This window comes from Balearica regulorum, chromosome 3 (assembly GCF_011004875.1).
Source record: "Balearica regulorum gibbericeps isolate bBalReg1 chromosome 3, bBalReg1.pri, whole genome shotgun sequence".
Classification (NCBI taxonomy): domain Eukaryota; kingdom Metazoa; phylum Chordata; class Aves; order Gruiformes; family Gruidae; genus Balearica; species Balearica regulorum.
The window spans coordinates 16,023,459-16,048,291 of NC_046186.1; the positions used below are offsets into that span (position 1 = coordinate 16,023,459).

General features: G+C 42.0%; 1 protein-coding gene across 6 annotated transcripts; it reads left to right on the forward strand.

Moving 5' to 3' along the window:
* The first annotated feature begins 1,770 nt into the window (after window positions 1-1,770).
* Window positions 1,771-13,254, forward strand: E2F6 (E2F transcription factor 6). 6 transcript variants are annotated; one of them, XM_075750617.1, is made up of 8 exons: window positions 1,771-1,893; window positions 5,535-5,583; window positions 7,079-7,289; window positions 7,605-7,763; window positions 8,814-8,928; window positions 9,680-9,827; window positions 10,570-10,647; window positions 12,863-13,254. In XM_075750617.1, the coding sequence occupies exons 2-7, from the start codon at window positions 5,541-5,543 to the stop codon at window positions 10,605-10,607; spliced, it is 714 nt and encodes a 237-aa protein (XP_075606732.1). In that variant the 5' UTR covers window positions 1,771-1,893; window positions 5,535-5,540; the 3' UTR covers window positions 10,608-10,647; window positions 12,863-13,254. The 6 variants fall into 6 exon arrangements, with proteins under 6 accessions (XP_075606732.1, XP_075606730.1, XP_075606727.1 ...); XM_075750615.1 differs by having other exon boundaries at window positions 1,794-1,893; window positions 7,079-7,295; XM_075750612.1 differs by lacking the exon at window positions 1,771-1,893 and adding an exon at window positions 1,973-2,313 and having other exon boundaries at window positions 7,079-7,295.
* The last annotated feature ends 11,579 nt before the right edge of the window (window positions 13,255-24,833 follow it).

The following is a 24,833-nucleotide window of genomic DNA, read 5'->3' on the forward strand; positions in this document are numbered from 1 at the left end:
GGGACCTCAAAGACCATCTAGTTCCAACCCCCCTGCCATGGGCAGGGACACCCTCCACTAGACCACGTTGCCCAAAGCCTCATCCAACCTGGTCTTAAACACTTCCAGGGATGGGGCATCCACAACCTCTCTGGGCAACCTGTTCCAGTGCCTCACCACCCTCACAGGGAAGAATTTCTTCCTAATATCTAATCTAAATCTACCCTCCTTCAGCTTAAGGCCATTACCCCTTGTCCTATCACTCCATGTCCTTGCAAACAGTCCCTCTCCAGCTTTCCTGTAGGCACCCTTCAGGTACTGGAAGGCTGCAGTAAGGTTTCCCCGGAGCTTTCTCTTCTCCAGGCTGAACAACCCCAACTCTCTCAGCCTGTCCTCATAGGAGAGGTGCTCCAGCCCTCTGATCATCTTCATGGCCCTCCTCTGAACTCTCTCCAACAGCTCCATGTCCTTCTTATGTTGGGAACGCCAGAGCTGGATGCAGTACTGCAGGTGGGGTCTCGCCAAAGCGGAATAGAAGGAGAAAATCACCTCCCTCGACCTGCTGGCCATGCTTCTTACAACTGGCTAGAGCAACAGCATAGCTAAATGTTGATACAATATTTTCCATATGAATTAATACAGAAATTAATGTATCCTAATCCTCAAATTATGAGTCATTAGCCTCCTCCTAACACATGACTACCCAACAATCATCAAAATCCTATTCAATGATTTTTACACTGCGTGGCACATTCCTTTTATCACCCCAAACTAAAGTGGCCCAAGAAATCTATACCAAACCATTTTGCTGTTGCAGCTGGAAAAAACCTGCTTTATCATAGTGGGTTTATGCCATCTGTGATTACAATGGTAAAATATGTCTTCCATTTAAGAGTGTAACAAAGGGGGAAGAATTATTCATTTCTTAGGGGACTACATTTATCACCACAGAGTAGTTAGCAAGGATTATGTTGCCCATACAAAAATGAGCGGTTTTACATTTCAGTGATGTGTTGTTTCCATGACAGGAAAACTTTTTGCATCTGCGGGAGTCTAAGCTCCTGTTTTTGTCTGACATGCAGCAGTTACCTACTAAATCAGAAATTTTGCGATTACTGCTGATGCTGACAAGTGAGCAAGGCGATGGTCAGTGCTTGTAGAAGACTATCACAGGTGTGGAAGAAAGGGCAGGAACCATGAAGTTGGGATTTGGGAACAGATCTGGGAGGTAAATGGACAGGTTTTGTTGGGACAAGCCACATTCATTGGCTCCTCTCTGGCCCTGGAGGAACATACCTTGCCTTTCACCCACAAACCTCTCATCAACTTACTCTTGACATGGGACCTTGTCTCCCCGGTGAGCGACATACACAGCTTTAGCAAGTCATGACAGAAGCAGATTATTTGGCAAGAAAGCAGTACTAACTATTCTCACACCTATTTACCCGATGGTGCTTGGGCAGGGCACTCTTTCCTTGCTCATGCTGTATACTGAGGGAAGAAAAACCTCCCTCCTTGCAGTAACCAAAGTGGTGAGAACTTTCTCGTTTCAACTCACTTTAGCCCACTGCAGTGCCTATGGGAGCTCCCCTTGCCGGCTGCACCCCACTGGCAAGCCAAGGAGGAAGGTGGCGAGCAAGTCCTTTTCTGTGCCGCTCTGGGATGGTGATGAGAGCGGAGGAAATGCTAACCCGGGAAATACCCGGAGAAGTCTGCTTCCAGGGGAAGGGGAAGGGGAAGGGGAAGGGGAAGGGGAAGGGGAAGGGGAAGGGGAAGGGAGGCGACACCCCGTCCCCCACCGCCGCTGACAGGAGAGAGGGTGGGAGAGCTGGGGTGGGCGGGGCGGTGGCGGCGCGAGCGGGCCGCAGGGGCTGGTGGGTAAGGGAAGCGGCCGCCCCGCCGCCGCGGGGAAAGGTTCGTTCTCGCCACCTCCGCTCGCGCCGCGGTTCTGGCGGGGGGCGGGCGGGCGCGCGCGTGCGCACGGGCCGGGGAGGGGCGGAGGTTCCGCTCTCCCGCCCAACCGTCCGCTGGCAGGGGGAGGGGGGGAGGCGGCCATAACGGGCTGCGGTGAGGGCGGGAGGGCCCCCCTGCCGCCCCCTCCTCCCGGAGGTGGGGTGGGGATGGCGGTGCCTTCTTCCGACATGGACCCGCGGAATCGTCGTGAAGGCCTCTGAACACCCTCCTTCCGCCGCCTCGCTCAGGGCGGGAGGCCTCTCCCGCCCCGCTAAGGCCGCGGCCGGCCGGCCGGCCGGAGGAAGGAGGAGGGGCCGGGCCAACATGGCCAACCCTGCCAAGTGGGAGCGCCTGAGGCCGCTGCGGCCGGACACGCTGCGTGTGAGTGAGATACACGGCGGGCGGGGAAGGGAGGCGCTGCCTGTGCGTGGGGAAAGGGCGGGACGGCACTGCCAGCATCGCTCCCGCCGTGGGAGGTGTTAAGGAGGTTCCCGAAAGTCCTTCTTCTCGCCTGTCCGGCAGGATATCCCTCAGTTGGAAAGCTGTGGCAGGCCTAGCCAGAGCAGTGTACGAAAGGGGCGTTGTGATGCTCCTCTCCCTCGTTGCGTTTTAGCAGGCTGCCCGGTAAAGGAAAATGTAGTCGTGTCATAATGTAAAGGGGCGATTATCTTAGCTGTGTTACCTATAGCCTCTTAATCGAGTTAAATAGATTGTGCCTATGTTTGAGAAAAACAGACTGCAGCTGTATATCCTGTTCTCTGAACATCTGTGATGTTCACGTAATCTTATATGCAGCTTCCACTGTTACTTTTAGTGATATTAGGAGACAGCTAACAAAAAACAGGCCTACTTTTAATTCAGTGAAACTTGTTAAAAATGCCTTTTTTTTTTTAATTAACATGGACTGTTGGGTAAAATGTTACTTGGTAGGATTGTCTTAAGCCATTAAAAAGTTTACTTGAGTTCTTACACTGGTAATTGGAAATTTCTTACTATTGGAGATGATGATTACAAGAAACAAAGGGTGTTGGACACAGCTTCTTTATGTAGGTGCTTAGATGAGCCAGCCCAGGTGATGCTTTCCTGAATCTACTTCTCATAAACAGGGAAGTCAAGGATGTGGTAATCATCAACAGCCTTGACTAACCATGGAATAGTGGAGTTCGACACCCTGAGTGTAGTGAGGAAGGCAAGTAGCAGAATACAGAACCTGGACTCCAATTTATTCAGGCTTCAGGACACCAGTTCATTCGGGCAACAGGTAGCTGAAAATTTGAGGGAGGCAACTTTGAAAATTGGAGAAGCTGAAGAGGTGGAGGTCTGTAAGGACATTGTACAAGTACAGGGACATTCCATGCTGATACTCATGAAAACAAGTAAATGTGTTGAGGGACGATCATAGCTGTGCCTGCACTCTGAAGATGGGGTGCAAAAGGAACATGTGCAGGAGGTGGAATGAAGAACAGGCTATAAAGGAGAAGGATAAAAAAAATTTGTCTGGACCTGTAGGTATGATGCTAGGAAAGCGAAAGTTCTAATGTTGAAACTAGCGAGCAATGTCAAGGGTGACAAGAAGAACTTTTGCTGCTACATTAGTGGTAAAGTGGGAGGAAGGAGGTGTGTGAACCTGCTGCTAAACGGGGCAGGTGATTTAGGAAGAGTAGACACAGATGAGGCTGAAGTACTTAGCCTTCTTGCATGGGTCTTCAGAACTGATGTCCCCTAGGCTTTGTGTCTAAGAGACAGGATTCAAGGAGAGGAATAACCGGCAATGGAAAAGTGTCATGTTGGTAATCTCTTAAGTTATCTCAACCCATACAAGTCCATATGAGCCACTTGGGGTACATCCTGAGAGAGCTGGCTGATGTCATTGTGAGGTTGCTATCTTATCATCTTTGTGATGTTGTGGAGGTCACCTACAGCTTAGCCTCGCTTCAGTCCCTTGGAAAATCAGGAAGCAAGTTCTCTTGGAAGCTGTTTATTTCTAGGTACGTGAAGGAGGCAATTGGGAATAGCAAACATGATTATACTTGCAAACTGATTACTTTGGGTGATGAAATGACCAGATCTGTTGATCCAGAGCCTTAGCTGTCATCTACATTAGTTTTAGCAGGACTTTTGAAATGGTCTCCTGCAGCATCTTGCTTTTTGAGCTGGGATGTTACAGATTGTAAACTACTAGATGAGTATAAAAAAAACCAACCAAAAAAAAAAAAAACAAACCAAAAAAAACCAAAACACAACTGTCTGGATTGTCAGGCTCAAAGACAAGTAGTTAATGGTTCATACTTTACCTGAAAGTGAATTACAAGTGGAGTTCCTCAGGAGTCTATCCTGGGACCTGTCCTGTTGATAGGAGGAGGATGTGGGATGCACCCTCATGATGTTTATGGGTGGAGAAGGTGTCATAGACAGCTAGGAATAGGCTGGGGAATGGTTCATCAGACACCTCAAACTTCAAACAAGGAAGCTGAAAATTTAAGTGTGAAGTCCTGCACCTGGGCCTATACCCTGCAGTGGTACAGGCTGAAGGACCACCTTGCTGAAAGAACCTGGAGGTCCTGATGGACAGTGGGCTAAACCTGTGCCAACACTGTGCCCTGGTATTGAGATGTATGAGGCTGTATTAGCAGAGCACAGCCAGCAAAACAAGGGAACTCATTATTCTCTGCTTGGCACGTATCAGGCTGCTCCTGGAATGCTGTGTCTGTTTTAGGCCCACCAGTACAGGAAGGCTGTTGATAAACTGCTGAGGGAGCTTGTTAGGCCACAGCAGCCCTTCAGTACTTGCAGGGAAGTTAACACCAAGCTGGCACCAGACACTTCACAGCCTCGCATGATGGGATGCTGAAAGGAAATAGCTGTGAATTGAAACAAAAGAAGCAGGAGAGGTTGCAACTTGATGTCAAGTGAAACTTTTTTGCTGTGAGGATGGGCAAGCAGTGGAATGGGATCCCCAGAGAGGTGTAGCCTCCATCCCTTTAAATTTTCAAGATACACTGAGATAAAACCTTGAGTTAGCTGCTATGATCTAATGGCTGTTCCTGTTTGGAGTTGGAGGTGGGACCAGAGACCTTCTCAGATCTCTTTGAACTGGAATGAGTCTGAATTTTAAAATACTCCTTTTGTTAAATTGGGATGAGGGGTGGAATGAAGTATCTACTTAGGCTTATCATGTCTGTTTCTAGGCCAGAGCAGACTCTGCTGCCAGTTAGGAAGTCTACTACAGAATAATTGTCATGCTGTATAATAGTAGCGTATCTTCAATATGTGAGCTGTTACATGGAACAGTTGAAGCTTGCATTTGTAGAGTTTATACGGGTATCTGTGTTGTGACCATTGCCTGAGCATGAGGGAGTTTGGTGGTGTTTCCTGCTTCCCAAGACAGAGGGAGATGTGCTGAGATTAGGGCTGAAGATTGTTGCAGGGATTAACGAGCACGTATCCCTTCTATCCAGTGACACTCCTACACTCTGAGTTGTCAGTACCCTGATGGCTGTAGCATCTAGACTTGATTTGGGGATTTCTGCTGGAGAAGGTTCCTGTGTAGATAGCATTTTATGTCAGTTATATATTTTGTTTGTATGTTTTTTTTTCCCCAGCCACCAATGATCAACCTGAATGTGGATGATGAGGTACAGTTTGTGAGAAGTAAGTTGCTGTGTTCCATGTCTGAAGAGTATTCTTGAAGTATTTCATGCTTTTTTACAATACTGAGTACATGCTGTAAACAAATGAGAAATAGTTAACTATATAATATAGGCAGAACAGGAAGAATGCTGCACACTAAATGAAGTAACAGATACAAAGCAACACATTCTTCATAGTTTTTTCCTCTTTAAATCTGCTGCTAGTATGGCTTCCCAGTGCTGTAAAGAAAATAACTTAGGGGAAAAGTGAGTTAGAGAAAACTGGAACATCATGCTGGCAAACATTATTTTTTCAGCTGGTATTAACAAATGTAAATACAAGCTTGAGTGAATTTGCGTTGTTTTGTTTTGTTCTCACCAATTGAATAGTCTCGTGCATCTCTACAGTAACACAGTCCAAAACTGAGTTGTTGAACCTGTCACTTTTATGTTAGAGTCTGCAGTCTTGCAGCCATGGAATGGGTGTGATATACTATGAGTAAAAGTTCTCATTCATCCTGGGAAAAATACTGAAGTACAGTGTTGCCTAGGGAAATTTCCTTACACACGCACCCATGTGCAGGAACACACACGCACACACGTTCCTTTGAAGCATTAGACTGTCAGAAAGCAGTGACACAGTTTGATCAGATATGAAACACCTGGTTTACTTTGCGGGAGAAAAAACCAGTAACAGCAGGATTTGTCAGTCTTTCATCAATTCTAGCATCAGATGAGTGTATGTTTACCATGTCTTTTTTGTGCTTTAAAAATGCATATTTTTTCATGCTTTATGCATACATAAATAACTATATCTAAAGTTAAACAGGCTGTTTATTGGTAACTTTTCAGCTGTTTCTGCGAATATGCTGGTAATGGATACACGTAGGACAGGGATCTCTCTTAAACTTGTGGTGTCCTGGTGTCTGTAGATCTCTGTTGCATTAGTAAGTTAAACAATGGCATCACAGATTCTTTTGTCCTGAGGCCAAATAGTATGACTGGAGTTTGTCCATATATTAAATTCTTGGACTTCACAACAGATTGGTCACATCCAGGCTGAAACAGTCCTTGAAACCAAGCTAACTCCTGAACCATGCCTGAATGTTATTTGGGAGATCAACTGGTTGATCTGGGCTAAAAGGGTGGTGGAGGTGGGGAATTTAACAGTGTCAACTACATAGTTAACCAAAGGTTTCATTGGTATTCATTCAGTAGTTGGAGCTCATGTCCTCCAGACCGTACACTTACACAGCTATTAATATAGCTATTAATAACTGAAGTTATGAATGTTGAAAGCATGAAGATGCATGCTTGCTATTAAGATACAATCAGTGCAAACAAATGAAGGTCTGTGTAGTTAATAGACTTTATATGATGCCACTGCAATGTCAGCATTAATAAGTGTTTTCAGACTTTTATCTTCATTGCTACTTCATCACTATTGTTTTTTTTTTTAAGGAACACTTCATTCTGTTGTGGTAGTTTACCCTAAGTATTCTATCAAAACTTTACAGGAACTCTGAAAGTCAAAAAGCCTCGATTTGATGCATCTCTGGTTTATTTGACCCGAAAATTCATGGATCTTGTCAAAACAGCTCCAGATGGCGTCCTTGATTTAAATGAAGTAGCAACAACTCTTGGAGTACGAAAACGAAGAGTGTATGACATCACCAATGTGTTGGATGGAATCCACTTAATTCAGAAAAGATCTAAGAATCTTATCCAGTGGGTGTGAGTTGGCTTTGAAACGTCTAATTTCTGAAACAATAAAACCCATTGTTGAGTACTGTTTATAACTTTGAGAGTACTTTTAAGCATATTGAATGCCTTTTAATAGATAAAAAGATTTTAAGTTCTTCTGTATCCTTAGGCTGTCTGAATTGCTTACTATATTAACAAGTATCAAGTGCAAAAGCATAATGAAGCATATTTCAGCAAAGGATGCCAGAGTTCCTGGTTGTTTTCTGTTAGTATACTTTGTATTCAATAAACAGGCTTTTATGCGTATCAATGTACTAGACAATTTTCATATTCTTCTAGAGGTTCTAATCTTGACCAAGTTGTTGGAAAAGCACCAGAGCAGCAAAACCTTAAAGATGAACTTTCTGACTTGTCAGCCATGGAAGAAGCTCTGGATGAATTAATCAAGGATTGTGCTCATCAGTTATTTGAACTAACAGATGACAAAGAAAATGCAAAATATCCTTTTAACTCTTGCATTACTTCAGCACGTGGTTTTGGTTTTAAGTACTCAGATAGCTAGTAATAGGTGTAGGCTGATACCACAGGTATGCAGTAATGCTTGATAATGAGTTTTATAACAGGAACTTATTTGTTATTTTATATTAGTGTATACTAGTCATGTGCCCTGCTTTGCCCAGTCTAACCTGTTCTCAGGGACGTGCTACATGTGTGACCTCTCTAATGCAGAAGAATGGAAGTGGGGCAAGAGTCTTAGTACCCCGACCATCACCTTGCTCTCTCCGTTACAGAGTAAAGTTGTCTCAGGGGCAGGTCTTGACCTACCAGTGGGATTGAGTTGCTTAGTGAGATGAAAAAGAGGACCCAAAACAGAGTCCCAGTGGCCTGTTGCCAAGAAGATATAATGGTATGTTGGTTGTGTCCTAATACTGTTCTCTTTTTTTTGGGAGAAGTTCCAGTGCAGTCTTATCTTTCAGATGGGTTTTGATAATAGAAAAGAGATTTCTTTCAATATGACATAAACATTGGATTTTGGCTTTGGTTTACAATAAAATTTTACTTAGCTCCCTTGTCTGGCAGAATGTTAAAGGTCTGTGCTCATCTGAAATAGGCCCATTTTCTGTGTGATATCAGGAAAACTTTTCATTGCACCTTACCTGTTCTAGTTAAGAAAATAATTCTGTAGTTTTCCAGGAAATTATTTATGTGCGTAGTTCTTGCAAAATAAAGGAGTAGTTTCTCAAGGGCAGCATTCTCTCTGCTTTGTAGACTTATGACAGCATCTGTGAAAACTGTTTGTCAAACGTACTTGCTTTTTAATATTGAATATCTATTTTTTAAAAGCTTTTTTCTTCCTAGAAATAAAGAAAAAAGGTTTTCCACTTGTTAGCTAATACTTAATTTTACAAAGCTAGTATTAAAGTAAGCTCAGCTGAACTATTTACCACTTTTCTTAAGTTGGTATTCTGCTTCAACATATCTTAACATCATACTCTTTGCTTCTGCCCATTAGCAAATTACTTTACAGAATCCTTGACCAATGTATACACTAGCTTATGTGACATATCAAGATATCCGTAGCATTCAGGCATTTCAAGAACAGATTGTGATTGCAATCAAAGCTCCAGAGGAAACCAAATTGGAAATACCAATTCCTAAAGAAGTAAGTTTTATACATTTCTGTCTTAAGGGAACAAAAGTTCTCAAATTTGGTTTGGTTTTTTTTTTGTTTTTTTTTTTTTTCAGCAATCAGTAATTTACTTCCAAATTTTTTTCAGGTATAGCAAATATTGGTACTTAGGGATAATAGTCTAAGAAACTTATTTTCAGGTTTTTTTTTGTTTACCTAAACAAACAAGTGGTTTCACTGGTAAAAGGAGCTGGCGCTCATCCTGTGGAGATGAAAAAGGTTTTAGAGGCTTTCTGAAGCAAAAGAAGGCAGGATTTAAAAAGCTGTACTTAAAGAGAAGAGAATCTTCTCTCTGTTGCCCATTAAATTTGATTGGCTCTGTGCCTTGCAATGTCATGTCTGCTGAAGGAAAGCAGTAAAAGTAATATGGTTTAGTTGCTTTGCTGTATTATTAAAGCTGCTATGTGCTTTGATTTGTTTTCTGATCCATAGTATTGACTTGTCAAATTTTAAATTTTGTTACTTTTCCTAAATGTGTGGTAAATCTTAGGTCATGTTACAAAAGGTCAGTAAAAAGGCTAAGATTTGTTAGGTCCATGTTCCTTAAAAATGAAACCTTCTTAGCTTAATGGTGTGTAATAATTGTAGTAACACAATTTTAAATAGTTATGTAACTCCTGTATTTGTTCTGTTCTTAATCTATTGGCTTTAAAATATGTGCAAAAATAGATAACTGGTGTGTAAGATTTGTTCTTTGGTTTATACGCAAGTCGCTGTTTTACAGGATTGCATAGAAGTACATGTGAAGAGCACAAAAGGACCCATTGATGTGTATCTATGTGAGGTGGAACAGGAGAAGCCAGGTGCCAAAACTTTTGAAGATATGGATACTGTCACTTCTGAAACTGAGCCATCAGTTCCTCCTGATGAAGGTAGTGTATTCCATTTACGCTTTTATCCTCATGTTTGGCTTTGTTCTTTTTTTAAAGGCTGTCTGATAAAGTTGATTCTGATAAACTGTACAAGTATTTTCTGGGCATAGCTTGTGGGCTAAGATGTGTGGGAGTATAGGAAACGCCTGAAAGAGCTGTCTGTGGTGTTGTGTTACCTCACAACAGTAGGAGGTCAGAGAGTCAGGCACCTGCACGCATCACTAGGCACTCTTGTTCCCTGACCCTTTCCTTCCTTTGCTCGTTACTGGTTTCCTGTTAGAGCTGCACTCTGCGGATGGAACAGTGTGTCGGTTTTCGGCTGCCTCACTGCAGAGTCCAGCAGCTCAGCCGAAACAGCTGGCATGAGAGTTAAGATGCTGTTTCAAACAACAGAGCGTGCTGCTCTTGCTCGTTACTGCCCCATCTAAGGGAGGGCAGGCAGAAGAGGAGGGGATGGAGTAGTTTGATCTCCTACAACAAGATTGGCTAGAATATAGTCTCTCAAGAGCTCCAGTGCTGCAGGATGTTGTGGTTAAAAATAAATGTGGCGGGAATTGCAAGAGCTCAGAACACATAAGATAAATTATTTTTAGCAGTGCTGCTCTATAGTTGAGGGGAAGAGTTGAGTTTATAATCTTAAGCATTTTTTTACTTTATTTTGCAAGCAAAATAATTACGCAGAATTGTATTTCCTACAATGACAGTAATTTTTTTTTAATTTTTTTTTACTTTCCTTTCAAAGTGAGACCTCCGGGGGAAGAAAAAAAACAAACCACCTGAGATGATGGATTAATTACAACTCAAAAATCTAATACAGAATGTAAATATCTCTGTTTTAGAGCTTTTCCAAAGCTGCTTGGGTCTGCAAACTTACTAACCTGAAATGTTCTAAAGTGTTTTAGACTTAAAACAGCAGTGGGTTGGTTGAGCGCTTTCACAGGATTGCCTATCTTCCCAAGTCAAAAGATAACAGTTCCTACAGTTGCTTTTAGGAGCTCTGTTTTCATAATTGCATGTGACCTACAGAGCTTTGGGAAAATGGTGGTTTTAGCTTATGAAAGAATTTTAATTGATGGAAAACATAGGCAATTAATTAATTCTAAAAATGAAGATTTGGAAACTATTTCTGGAATGATCCACAATCCTTATGAGAATGTATATAACAAAGAAATGCACTTTTCAGTTCTGAGGCTGCACTACTACTAAGCAGGATTGTCAAATACAAGTGTAACAAACCTGGTGTATCAGAAGCCTTCACTGTCAGAAACAAGATGTAAATATCATGAGAGTTATGCCTTACACTGTGTAGATGCTGTTTGCATTGTTTGCATCCAGCTCTGCGTGAACTATGGTATCAACACTGAAGTTAAATAATTGGGCTTTTTTGTATATATCTGTATCATGTCTAAGTAGTTACTAATGTAGATTTATTGAGATGGTTTGCATTTCTGCCTTTGTACAGCAAAGAAATAAAATAAGCTTATAAAAATATGAAATACTCTAATCGGTCAGTCTAATGAAACATGTCGAGTTGTCTTTGTTGGCATTCACTGAGTAACTACAAACACTAAAACTGATGTGAAAATTAAGTGGTATACGTGGTGCTAGCAGCTACGGTAGATCTGATTCTTGTGATGCCACAATACTGTAGCAATTTTCAGAAGAAACATGATGGTCAATAACTATTGAAATTGGTCCCTTCCAGTTTCTAGAGTTTATGTACAGCATAGCTTTAGCCTAGTACCATGATCTCTTTGTGGCTTTAGCTTGCAGATATAAGTAAAATACTTTAGAACTACATCTGTATTCATCTTTAGTATCTGTAAAATGAAGCTTCAGAATTTTGATACTGGGTTTTCTAAGTGAATTAACGGTCACTGTACCAATGCTGTACTTAGGCTCATGTCACTCCAGTACTGAAAAGTGTACTTCATAATTTTCTGTGGGGGGAGGGGTGAGTTGATTGGTTGTTAGGTTGGACTCCAAGTCCTCATTTTCCCAATCACACAGTATCAGCAACTATCCATCTACTCACAAGCGAGAACAACAAAGCTAATAAAGCCCTGAATATTTTAATTAGCAGCTCTACAGCTATTTTAGAGAGATGCCGTGAAATTAAATAACCTATATTCTACTAATAAATATAAATAATGTAGGGCAGTTGACACAGAAGAGCTTAAATACACCGAAATACAAATTGAGACTTAACCCAGTTTTCTAGAAGGTTCACTAGTTCCACAAAATGCGTAGTCTTATACTATGCAAATTGGGAAATACACTGAGCGCAAGCTCATGTCAGTAATCTTGACTGCTTGTGCATGTGCTGCCAACTTCCAGCTCCAGAATATAGGACTTCAGTGTTGGATACTATTTTTCTGCATCTCTGTAAAATGCAAACTGAGCTGTTAGAATAATAAAAGCAAAGTGAAAGCACATTTCGTACGTAGTTCGCAGTAAAAATGGGGAAAGTGCTCTTCCAATGAAGCTGCTAAAATTAAGAAATCATCTTTTTGCACAGAAAGGTTGTCCTTCAGTGGAGGGCTTCCTTCCAGATGGCAAGCTTGCTATTTGATTTTTGTACATTGCTGTTCTGTTTTGGTGGGTAGAGAGGTCTATGTCTGAGAGAAGTATTGATCCCCCCACACATGGGTTCAACAACTTGGGATGATGCTTGCTGTGAAAGGTGTGAAAATTTCCGGAATGATACACGTTAGGGTGGGATTTTGTTACATGATGATGCGACACATTGAACTGTGGAGTAAGGAAGTGTACTTTTACAAAATAACTATCTTATAAATGTTAAAGAAGTCTGTCTTGCAAAGCAGAACATACTTTATTTAATTGAAACATTAGGATTTTTCATTTTGAACAAATCTCTAGTGATTCTGTTTTTCCTCCTGCCTTTGTGCAGGTTTTCTAGCTGTAGAATTCATTTTTAACTGCTAGCTACACAAGTATCACAGTGAAATGGGAGAAGCTGTAATATGACAGTTAATCTATAATTATTTTCTGAAATACATTTATTGTTTTAATAGTGCACCTTCAGTGGAACAAATGGACTTCTGAGGATTAAACCACTTTGTTGTTACTACTTGGATACTTGCAGTATTATCCACTTGCGATACTGGAAAACAAGGTGCTGTATAAGCGCAGTACACTCACTAGCTGAAAAGATCAGACTCCGACTTGCGGAAAAGTTCCCGAGTGATGCTGAACTTGAATACAAGTTACTAGCTCACTTAAAAAGTAAATGTGATTGGACCTTACTCTGAATTTGTATAATCTTGAATTTTTTCTGAAAGGTTATTAAGATTAAAGTATTTTTGTTGAGTCCATATCTGTCCATTTTCAACATACCTGTATGTGTAAGCACTTCCCTTGGCTATTTGAGGACTCTGCCTGTAATAAATTAAAAAGCTCTAATAACGTTTTTGTCTTTCCTTCAGTAAGAATGGCTGAGCATCCAAATGCATTAATCAGCAATAGCAACAGCCAGGATCCCTAATCACAAAATGGCCTGGGTTTGCTGACTCTGGAACCGGAACAAACACTGCCGTCGCCAGTTCAGCCCTTATTTGGTATGGGAAATGACTTGTCAGAGTTTTCAGATGTGAATTGCAGTTTTTAAATCATGTGATTTATAAAGAAGAGAGAAGATTGGTTTAAATTATTATCTTTTGGAAAACACTTAAAAGACAGAAAATTCCTTCATTTTGATTAACCTTTTTGTTGTGTGTGAAGAGCCTCGTTTTAAGCATAATTAAATTATGATTTCAAAAGTCATTTCAGCCCTTGTAATTCTCAATGGTGAGGTTAGCCTGCTTGCTAGAGCATCGCCTGGTGCTGAGCAGCTGGAGTTGAGGGCGAGCTTTAAACCCTTGCGTGTTCTACGATCTTGGTGTGTAGGCTGGTGCTAGCACCGTGCTGGGACTTAAGTGTGTTTATCCGGAGCAGGAATCTGCTGGTTTTGGTTCCGCTTCTGATCTGCCGACGGTAATTGGTGAGAAGCGTGCAGAGGCTAAAGGCACATAAATTATACTTGGTTGCGTGCAGTTTGTATAAGTCTACGGGAGGCTTCTCCCATAGATGTTTACTGAAGGATTGGGATACTCATTTGTGAAAAATGGTCTGTGTTTGGAAGGAAATCTTTCTTGATGCTTAGAGAGAAAGAGAAGCTGGGTTCTGTCTATGTATCTCATCCCTCCCTTACATCCCTCTCTTCTATCTCTCTGCGCTCCCTGAGGGCTGTGCTCACGGGAGCTTCTCACGAGGTGATCCAAGAGTGACGTAGTGATGGTAAGCTCACATGGAGTGAGTGATGGGGCTAAAGGAGATGATCCTAGAAGTTGCAACAGCAAATTCAAAAGATGCAAGCTCGGGACATTGTTAGCCTTTTATGGACTTTTATTAGGCCTTTCATGTTTTCCTTCTTCAAAAGGAAAACTTGGCACTTCAGATGAAAACTTCAGGAATCTAAAAATCTGCAAGAAACTATTCAAGTTCCTGAAACAGTTTTGCTTTCAGTCTTCTGTAGATTCTAATGCAAATCCTGCACGGAACTGCTTTCAGATAATGCCATATTCTTTACCAGACAAACAACTTTGGTGTTGCAGCTGTCATTTTCTAAGAAACTTTTTCTTTTTTTTTTTTTTTTTCCCATCTATAACCATAATTGTCACAAGCAGGTTATGGCAGTAGTTGTTGCTTCTCTAACATGCAGACGAAGCGCACATCATGAAAAATGAAACAAAAATTGATGAAGTTTTTCTTGCAAATTAGGAAGGTGTCAGATCAGATACAAAGTTTCAGCAAGCTCAGAAAGGGAAAACCTGTTTTTATATATATTTTAATTACAAGGCACACAAATTGTTAAAGAGGCTTGCTGGCTTCTAAACCTAGGATGACATTTGTGTGCACAAACTGTGACCTCAACATTAAAAGAGTTCATTTCCAAATGTAAAAATAAAAGTTATCTGTCAGAAGAAAAGTTCAAAGTCCAGTAAAAACATTTCAGAATTTATTTGGATAATAAAGTTTTAACGGGGACTGTAAATTAGAGATGGGCCCACACCTTTAAGCACAACTTAAGAAGCAAATACCTGTGAACTGGAAGAGTAAAACAAGGTCAACAGGCCCCATGTTTATGATACTCGTCATTAATGGCAAAGGTTGAAGCTAGACACAGACTTTTCTACAGATTGAGATTTCTGGCTGAGATTTAGTCTGACCAAAATATTTGAGAGACAGCTGGGATCCAGCAGAAGGATTCTGGATCTGGAAACATCAGCAAAGGGGGAAATTCCCTCTGTTATTCACAGCAGTAGCTGTTTGTAGGCAGTTACCTACCTCTCTATTTTCTTTGCAAGCAGGCAACAAGAAGTTCTTGAACATGGGTACCTGTATCCGACTAAATCTTGCAAGTGGTAAAATTTTAGCATGGCGTCAAATGAGGGACAGCTTTAACATGATTTTGAAAAGGAAGACGTGCAGTCAGTACCTCTAATGCCAGCATTGGTGAGACCCATCTTTCTGCAGACCATGATGAGACTGTCTTCTGACATACTCACCTGTGAGGTTGTTCTCTGCCTGTGTTCTTCAGAAGTGTCCAGAAAATAAACTGTGTGTAGAATGAGTGAATGAACTGTTTTCCCCTGGTGAGACTCATGAATATTTAGACCATTTCCTCCTGACCATACAGCGGCTGTGAAAGTACTCTGAGTAATGCTGAGTACACTCTGCTATTACCTGGGCACTTAAGGATTGAACCAAACTTCCCAGTAGTTATTTGTGATCATAAAACTTCCTCCTTATGATCCCTAAAACACCTACAAAACCAGGGGACGATATCTACACGCTGCCTCCATCCCTTACGCTAAAGCAGGTTGCACAGAATTTGTAGTTGGGAGCAGAGAACCGTGATTTACTTGATAACACCACTCCCCACAAGTCGTCAAAGAAACTTTTTATCAAGCAATGTTCTCATCACCAATGCCAGTAATACTTTAGTTTTGTCTAAGAAACCACTTGTTGCAAAAATCCTCCTGGTGTTAATTCAACCATAACTGCCCAGCGATGTGTGCAGGGCCTTCAGGCTGATGAGAAGCTGTTGGAGATGATGGTTTCTGTCCTTATTCAGCTGCAGGTTTAACAAACACCTGTGAAATGATACAAAATGATCCCATCCTGGGAGAATATTCATGAGGGAAATACAGAGATTTACCTCAAGAACTGTAGGATCAATTCTTCCTGTGATTAGAGGTTTGAAAATGGAAGCACAATACTGTGAAAACATTAGTGTTGCTTCTCTTCTGAGATCAAACGAGTCTTAACTGCAGATTTTTCTTGGAGAACTGAATAAAGGGATAAATACAAATGTCATTCTTTGAATTGCTGAAGTCGACACATCGGTTGGCAGTCTCAGTGCACAGATCAGTGGTTTTGATTTGTTTGGAAAGTATCAAAACCACTGACAGCCCTGGGCCACCAAATAGCACAAAAGGAAAACATGGATTGCTGTATATTTATTAACTAATTGTGTGTTTCTTCCAGTCTGAAAGACTGCAGACTGTATTAAAAATTAACTGCAGATTGAAGCTCAGGAATCTTACTTCTTTTGAAAAAGGAATTAAATTTGTGACATTGAATGAGCACAGATTCTTAAAAACAAGTATCTTCCACATGAAAGTATCTTTTATTCCCAATCTGTAAAATACCGTTCCTTTATACATGGAGAAAATACAGACTGTTATAGTTGGACAGAGGGGGTTGGAAGGCTGTCCAGATATTGTCAGTGTGCTATGTATGTGTCTCTGAGGATCTGTTGCCTAGAAATGAAAACAAGACAACAATAATTGTTTACATAGATGCTGCCTGAAAACTTCTCAGGCATTTATGCTGCCTCTGCTGGCTTTGTGCCAGTCGACCATTTCTTAAATTGACAAGTGGGGAGCTATTTTTGTGAGATAGGGAGGGAAGTCTGCAAAACAGCATTTATGATTTGGAGAGAAAATGATACAGCTGTAGAGGGAACAAAACCGCCACTTAAAAAGTTTATCACCTTTGAAATCAAAAACTGCTCAGGATGGTCTCCGTTCATTCGATTAATCGCTTCTGATCAGTTTAACAAAATCGAGGTTCAGCTAGAAACAGTCATTCAGCTGTGTGCTTTACTGACAGCAAACGGTGGCTTAGGAATGGGCACGAGTAAGCTGAATAAATGATACTTGGAACCGAATTGTTACACCTCCATATTTTATATACGTAGTTCTCCATTTAAAAGTAATAACGGATTCACAAGGGTGGTAGTACAGACAAATTACTGAGATACAGAACTATGATTATCAGAAGGATGAGATTTGGGGTTTCTGTTTCCATATAGAGAGAATCTCAGTGTGGGCTGTGCTCTAAGGACAGTTCTACTTCCATATAAACCCATATATCCTTTCATCACCACATCACGCTGCCAGCAGGCAGCTTGCTGCCTCTGGACGAATCATTCCTCTGTGCTGAGCCCATCTGCAAAACAGGGGTGACTGCCTTGATCTCTTCTGCAAACCCCTATCAGTTCCGCTCTGCAATGACCCCTAAAAGTGTACCAGCTGCCCCAGGCCCTTCCACAGGATGCTTGTCCCAGAAACCCCGGCAACGACAAGGGCAGTCCTTGGACTTAGGCTGTGCTGGTGAAGCAATAGTGGTCAGTGCTAGGTCCCCTCAGGTGTCCCAGGAGAGCATCCTCTCTGAAGGCAGCACCGGAAAGTTCTCTGTTATCTTGAAAGATGCTGCCCCAGGGCTCACTGATTCAGTCTTTATGGCATATCCTGTAAGAAATTAAAAGGGAAAATAAATTCAATGTTCCAAACACATAATCAAAATCAGCATCTTGTTGACAATTTCAGTTGACAAGCCAAAATGTACAAATGTACAAATAAATGTTCCTTATGTTTATTTTACATACAGCGGTTGGTTGGGTTTTTTTTCGTTTGGTATCCTATCAGTTTCATATTATGAGACAGGAAAATCTGAAACATCTGATAAATCTTCAGTATAACTTGCATTTTTTTCCAACCATGACAAAACTGTTCGCTCTCTAGGTTAAATAATCTGACATTTTAAAAAGCTTAGAGATAGGATTAACCCTTTCCTCACCCCTTTTTCATCTCCCAGGACATCTTGTTTACAGTGGCCAGAGAGGAAATGAAATGGGTACATCCTTCCAGCATCGTGGCTTGCCTGCAACAAACACTGAACAGCCTGAACTGGTGCAGAGTTTCAAGGGCGACTTCAGTGAAAGGGAAAAAAAAGGAGAAGTTACCCACCTTTTCTTATCCATGTATGCCAGACAGGTCTCAAGCCCCACGCTGACTGAAGGGCACAGCGCAAAGGCCAAAGCACACAGAGGAGCACACACACGTGCAAAGCATCGAGGCTGCGCCTCGGGATGGCCAGAGCTGCTCGCTGCCTTCCCAGAGGCTGTGGGGCCACTAGAGGGATGTCTACAACCATCCTTCCACCTGCGTCTGAATCGCCAAACCGCCGCGATCACATTTCTGACCAGCTGCAAATTACACTCAGCATCGAACAGTAATTGAAAATGCTGTAAAGAATATATCAGAGGGCTGCCCTCCCAGATGCGACACGTCGGTGTGCCACAAGGTCCAAGTGAGCTGATCAGAAATTTGGTCAAATAATTTTCCACCATAAAATTCTTGATTTGGTGGAAAGAAAATGGCTTTCCCTCAGATCCCCAGCCGCTGCTTTCCTTCCCGCACATCAGACACGATCCAACCAAGTCTTTTTGACAGCCCATGTTCAAGGACTTCCAGGTCTTGGAAGATCCAGGGGTCTGGGCTGGGGCGGTCCCAGCCGACTGATTCTGCAGGCTATGCAGATGCCTGCAATACCTGTTGTGGGGGAATCTTGGACAGCTGCTCAGAAAATTCTGAAAAACTCAAATTTTGTTCTTTTCTGTAGTGAAATCTCTCTTCATGCTGCCGCCCTGCAGACAGCTTCAGACCTAGCACTCAGTTCAAAGCTGGAATTTGGTTCTACTGTAACATTTCCTACACTGTTATCAACTTCAGCTAGATATATCCTTTCTGTTTGTTTGTTTCCTATGGTTTAACTTGTACCTTGTGACATGACATAATCTATTTAATCTATCAACAAGTTAGCAGTATACTAGGTGACAAAGTACTTCTTATTTTTTTATTAGTTCTAAATTAGTTGACTAGAAAAAGATGAAAATTTACTAGTGAAGAGTCCCCCCTCTGACAGGTACCAGCAGTTGGAACTGACTGCATGAAAGGAGCTGCAAGGAGAGGAAAAAATTGGTAAACTGAAGAAAAAAGCAGTAGTTGTAAATGCTATAATAGGCCTTGTGTGCCCCAGAACAGCATCATTAATGAGCCCCAATTTATTAGCCCAGCTGAGTAGATGGGTTGAAATCTTACACTTAAGAAAAGACAAAAATGTGTTTAATTTAGGTGGAAAAGCAGCAACATAGATTTTAAAAGTGGTGATAGTTAGAGTTGGATGATTTATTTATTTATTTTAATAGTTAATTCCCCGGAAAATGTTGTTTCAGTCATGTCTAAACTATTTGCTTCAAATTTGCTGAATAGTTTTGGCTGGAAAAAAAACAAAGGAGGGGATAAACTGTTGGAGGAAAGTCCCCAATTACCAACAGCTCAACGATCAGAGCATTTACTTAGGTAGCAGAGACCCCTTAGCAGAGGCTGTTTCGAAACAGGCTACGCTCAATCCTTCCATCACCCCCTTGATTTTGTAGAGACGGAGAGGGACGGGGACACACCTCCCAAGGGAGCGCGCTGGTTCCCAGGGTGGGAAGCCATGATTCTCATGCTCCTCCTTGCTGACCCAACGAACTCGGTGCCTTTGTGCAGGGCAACAGCTTCAATGCGAGGAAGAATTTCCCCTTTCTCCCACTTCAGGGATCCCCAGTCCTTTGACAGCTTCCTAAGGAGTAGAATTCTGCTTCAAATTCCCTTGGACAAAAGTAGGATTGCCTTATCCTAAGTATCTCCATGTTATGAGAAGAAAAAAAAGAGACTGCCTCTCTTCTTTCAAGAATCCAGAGGAAATATTCTACATCGGGTCAAACAGAACATTTAATGGTCCACACAAAGAAATACCCTGAGGTTATTTTCTTTCAGCAAGGAAAATCAGTCACTTTGGTTATGTCCAAACTGTGCTGGTTTTTATTATATTCATTGTGGGTTTTGAACAAAAATGCAACCTCCACAAAGTCTTTAACTGGTCATGAAATAGTTTGGTTTCACTTTCATCCAGGCTGCACTGCGCATCTTACAAACTATTATGTCTGGAGCCACAGAAACAAAGAACTGGAAACAACATTGAGGCTCCCAACCCCAGTCCCTCTGATGCCAGTCACCACATCGCACAACCCTTTCAAAATGCACTGATCAGGCTGCAGGTAGTTATTTTCTTGCTGCCTTTACTCAGATGAAGATTGTACCAAACCTCAATCATTTATAGCTGAAACTTTCTTATTTCCCAACTAAGTCCATTTATGGCCAGCTTATGTGCATACATTCTTCAGCCGGCATTGTTCTGTAACGTATAGAGCTCTTAGTTTCCTTGGTGTTGACTTCTTTGGTATATCTACAGACACCACCATACTCTCAGTCGTCCCTCTGTTGGACTTAGAAAATTGAGTTATTCAAGTCACCTCACATAAAACAGGCTTGTTCCTTTACCTCTGCCCAATTCCCAGTTTCAGTTCCTCTCCTTCAATCACAGAATCACAGAATGTTTTGGGTTGGAGGGGACCTCAAAGATCATATAGTTCAAACCCCCCTGCCATGAGCAGGGACACCCTCCACTAGACCAGGTTGCCCAAAGCCCCATCCAACCTGGCCTTGAACACTTCCAGGGATGGGGCATCCACAACCTCTCTGGGCAACCTGTTCCAGTGCCTCACCACCCTCACAGGGAAGAATTTCTTCCTAATATCTAATCTAAACCTACCCTCCTTCTGCTTCAGGCCATTACCCCTTATCACTCCACGCCCTTGTAAACAGTCCCTCGCGAGCTTTCCTGTAGTCCTCCTTTAAGTACTGGAAGGCTGCAGTAAGGTCTCCCCGGAGCCTTCTCTTCTCCAGGCTGAACAACCCCAACTCTCTCAGCCTGTCTTCATAGGAGAGGTGCTCCAGCCCTCTGATCATCTTAATGGCGCTCCTCTGAACCCTCTCCAATAGCTCCATGTCTTTCTTGCCCTGAGGACTCCAGAGCTGGACTCTGTAGTCCAGGTGGGGTCTCACCAGAGCAGAGGGTCAATGCAGATGAATAGAACTATTTATGTTCCAGCAGTGTTTTTACTTGATCTTGCCCTTATGCTATCTTACCTGAGTATCTTTGTTAAATTTTACAGTACCATTTACCCTTTTTAATTCCACATTTCCATCAGCTAATGGAAGCCTGAAGTATTTCTCCTCAGCTGCTTCCAAATGATCACTTCCCACGTTATATCAGAATTTCTTACTAGTCCTCTAGGGCACATCCCTCTATAGACTGTACCATTTAATTATATCCTATTTCTATCATTCCTGTCATGGAGATGATCCAGAACTTCCGAGCAATATCCCAACCCTCAATTCTCTATTGATGTTGTCTTCTGACTCTGCAAACAGCCAACACCATCAGCACAGTCCTTGATTTCACCCCGTAAGGCACTGCTGTCCTACCTAGAGTCAGTCCTCTGTAGTTCACGAATAGCACATTACCCTCGGGAATGTTTTATAGCTGGATCTCCTACAAACAATGCATGTGAAAACTTCCCTTAATAATTCCCATTAACTCCAGCCTTACTGTATCAAATTATTTACTGAACATAAGGTAAATGAAATCAGCTGCACTGTTTTTACCAATATTTTATAGCTATGTTAGCTGGGTATGATGCACATTTAAACTGTTTCCTATTTTTCTTCCATATCTTTGCTATTTGCTAGAAATGGGCTTTTTAACATTCTATGCTACTGAGGTCACAGCAACAGTTTGGTAACTGTGCTATTTGTCTCCTTTTAAGATACAGATCTATGCTTACTGTTTTCAATCACATCATAGCATCATGCTGGCAATAGTAATTTATTTGAAAATCAGTTGTTTTTGAAATTGAGATGTAGTTTTAGTAATTCCAGAATTCCAATGTTTATCTGACACCGGATTTATTACAATCTTCAAAGCTTTTCTTCCGATTTGGTTGTAATTACCACTTTTATGGCAAATTTCATATTCATACCTTCATTTTGTGTACCCATGTAGTGTTTTATTTTAACATCATCGCCCATCACCAAAGCCTAGATGCAGGATTCATTTGGACTGGGGCAAAACTGAGATCATCTCTACGCTAGGATCTTCACACAGCTGACCCATTTACTATTTGAGAGACAAGTCTAGTAATAACAGTTGTTAAACAAGACTGTCCTTCTTGTTGGATAAAATCAGAAGAAATAGGAAAATTGTATTTTTTCCAAAGAGGAAGAAAAAAAAAATAGGGTTCCTGCATATTCCTTTTCTTTCTTTCTTTCCCTCTCTCTCTGTGCTTTGCTGTGTTTACTTTGCTGCTGTACTCTGATGTTGCTTAAATACAAAATGATGTAATTTCTCCAAGAGTGTAAACCTTTATCTGCAAAGCTAGGTCTTCCCTACTGCACACACGATTGTTCTTATGTCTATTTTACAGCCTCTGCAAGTTCCCCAAGAGCAGGCACAGCAACTGTAGTTGTTTACACCCCAGTATCAGCCAGACTGGCTTGTTTTCCCCAGAATTAACAGTAGCTAAGTCTTGATGAAAAGCAGATCATAGGAATGACAGTGCAAATATGGAGACACATAATGTGGGTATTCAGAGATGCACACAGAACTACAGCAATAATCATCTTTATTTGGCCCGTTCTATACAAGTCATCTTCCACTGGCACTTTCCTCTAATTGCAGGGAGTGTTCAGTGCCCAGGGTTTTACTGTCACTTTCCAAGCCAGTTCCTGCATACTTACGGCTAAAGGCCAGATCAAAAGAAGGATTTATTAGGTGCCTACAATGGTTCTTACAGCAAAATCCAAGACTGCCGTCCAAAAATACTCCTCTCCGTAGCCAATCTAACTGTGAAGGTCGCTAAGTTTGCTATCATCTCCTCTCTGCCTCCACCCTGCTGAGCACTCTCATCAGTAGGCTGGAGAGCCTTTTCTTCCTGGCCTCTTTATCTTCTTATTAATGCATTTTTACTGCAGAGAGACTGCTGCAGCAGAACGCATCCTTAAAGAGGCAAAACCACACACAAACCTGCAAGATAGTGGCTAGGAACTTTATTTGGAGGTGGAATATGCAGCATGAATTGCCACAGGATGGAGAAAGAATACGTACGTAGGGTCTCACTCTGCCAGGAATTCTGGATCAGATCAGGATGGACGTGCTGGTTCAGATGTACATACCATCTGGGAAAACACAGGGTTTGGGGCAAACTTCTTAAAACAAGTTCTGTTCAGTATGCAGTTGGGCACTCCTTTCTCAAATGTCTGATTCTCCCCAGGTTTCCTATAAGGAGCCTTTTTGCCCAATTCTGGACTTTGGGTTCCATTTGGGGAAGCAGGTGTTTAAATGTTTGATTTTAAATCCAGAATAAACTATCAGAAATGCTTGTGTTCATATGGGTACATGTTCACAGGAAAAGGTAAGTAGTACAGGCATGCAAGTGACGGGACTGAATCAATACTTAGTCCCCTTGTCAGAATTAAAAGGAGGCAGAAACAGCTTTGAGAAGAAGCAATGGCCAGCATTTCCGAGGGACCAGCAGCTTTGTGCCCCACACGCTTCCAATTTTGCGACCTTTACAATGTGTCATGCAAAGGAAGTGCTGGAGATAATGCTCACAGAAAAGTAAGAGCGGCAGAAACCCTCCTCTGCTCAGAGGTTCTGTGAGGTATAAGCAGCCTACTGACAGCACGACGGGGAGTATTTTATAAATCAGGGCAGCCCCTCGAACCACTGTGACTTACACCTATGGGCCGTACAGCCCCAAACAGCCTAAATGTAGAAAGCAGCAAAGGAAAACTTGAGGTCACTTTGTCCTTACTCTCCAAGCTATGCTTACCACAAGTTTCCTCCTGAGACTTACAGCAGAGAATCTGGCACATAAACATCACGTAAGCATTTCAATTAACCTAGATTCACAGTTTCGCTTCTGTCTTCCCAATGCATCCAAGAAACTACGAAACTACCTTATTAACAAAAGCAGTGTTAGTTAGCTGGGGAGAATTATGTAACCAATTAAAAGAGCGACAGGCAGAGACCAAGTCCTGCATTATCAGGATACACCCAGGCATTATGCAGCCACTTTTGTTTCACACCTCCTTTGCTTGATCCTCTGGTTTTTGTGTTGAAGATACTGAACTCAACACAGCACAGACAGTAGAATCATACAATTGTTTTGGAAAACATCTTTAAGATCATCAAATCCAACCATTAACCTAACACTGCCAAGTCCACCACTAAACCATGTCCCTAAGCACCACAGCTACACATCTTTTAAATACCTCCAGGGATGGTGACTCCACCACTTCCCTGGGCAGCCTGCTCCAATGCTTGATAACACTCTTGGTGAAGAAATTTTTCCTAATATCCAATCTAAACCTCCCCTGGCACAACTTGAGGCCATTTGCTCTTGTCCCATCACTTGTTACTTGGGAGAGGAGACCAGCACCCACCTGGCTACAACCTCCTTTCAGGTAGTTGTACAGAGCAATAAGGTGTCCCCTCAGCCTCCTTTTCTCCAAGCTAAACCACCCCAGTTCCCTCAGCCACTCCTCATAAGACTTGTGCTCTAGACCCTTCACCAGCTTCGTTGCCCTTCTTTGGACACGCTCCAGCACCTCAATGTCTTTCTTGTAGTGAGGGGCCCAAAACTGAACACAGCACTCGAGGTGCGGCCTCACCAGTGCCAAGTACAGGGGGATGATCACTTCCCTAGTC

Coding starts and splice junctions, on each gene's coding strand:
- E2F6 (XM_075750612.1), top strand. CDS start 2,257: ATGGCCAACCCTGCCAAGTGGGAGCGCCTGAGGCCGCTGCGGCCGGAC. Junction 2,314..5,534: donor TGCGGCCGGACACGCTGCGT/GTGAGTGAGATA, acceptor TTTTTTCCCCAG/CCACCAATGATCAACCTGAA. Junction 9,828..10,569: donor ATCAGTTCCTCCTGATGAAG/GTAGTGTATTCC, acceptor TTCCTTTCAAAG/TGAGACCTCCGGGGGAAGAA.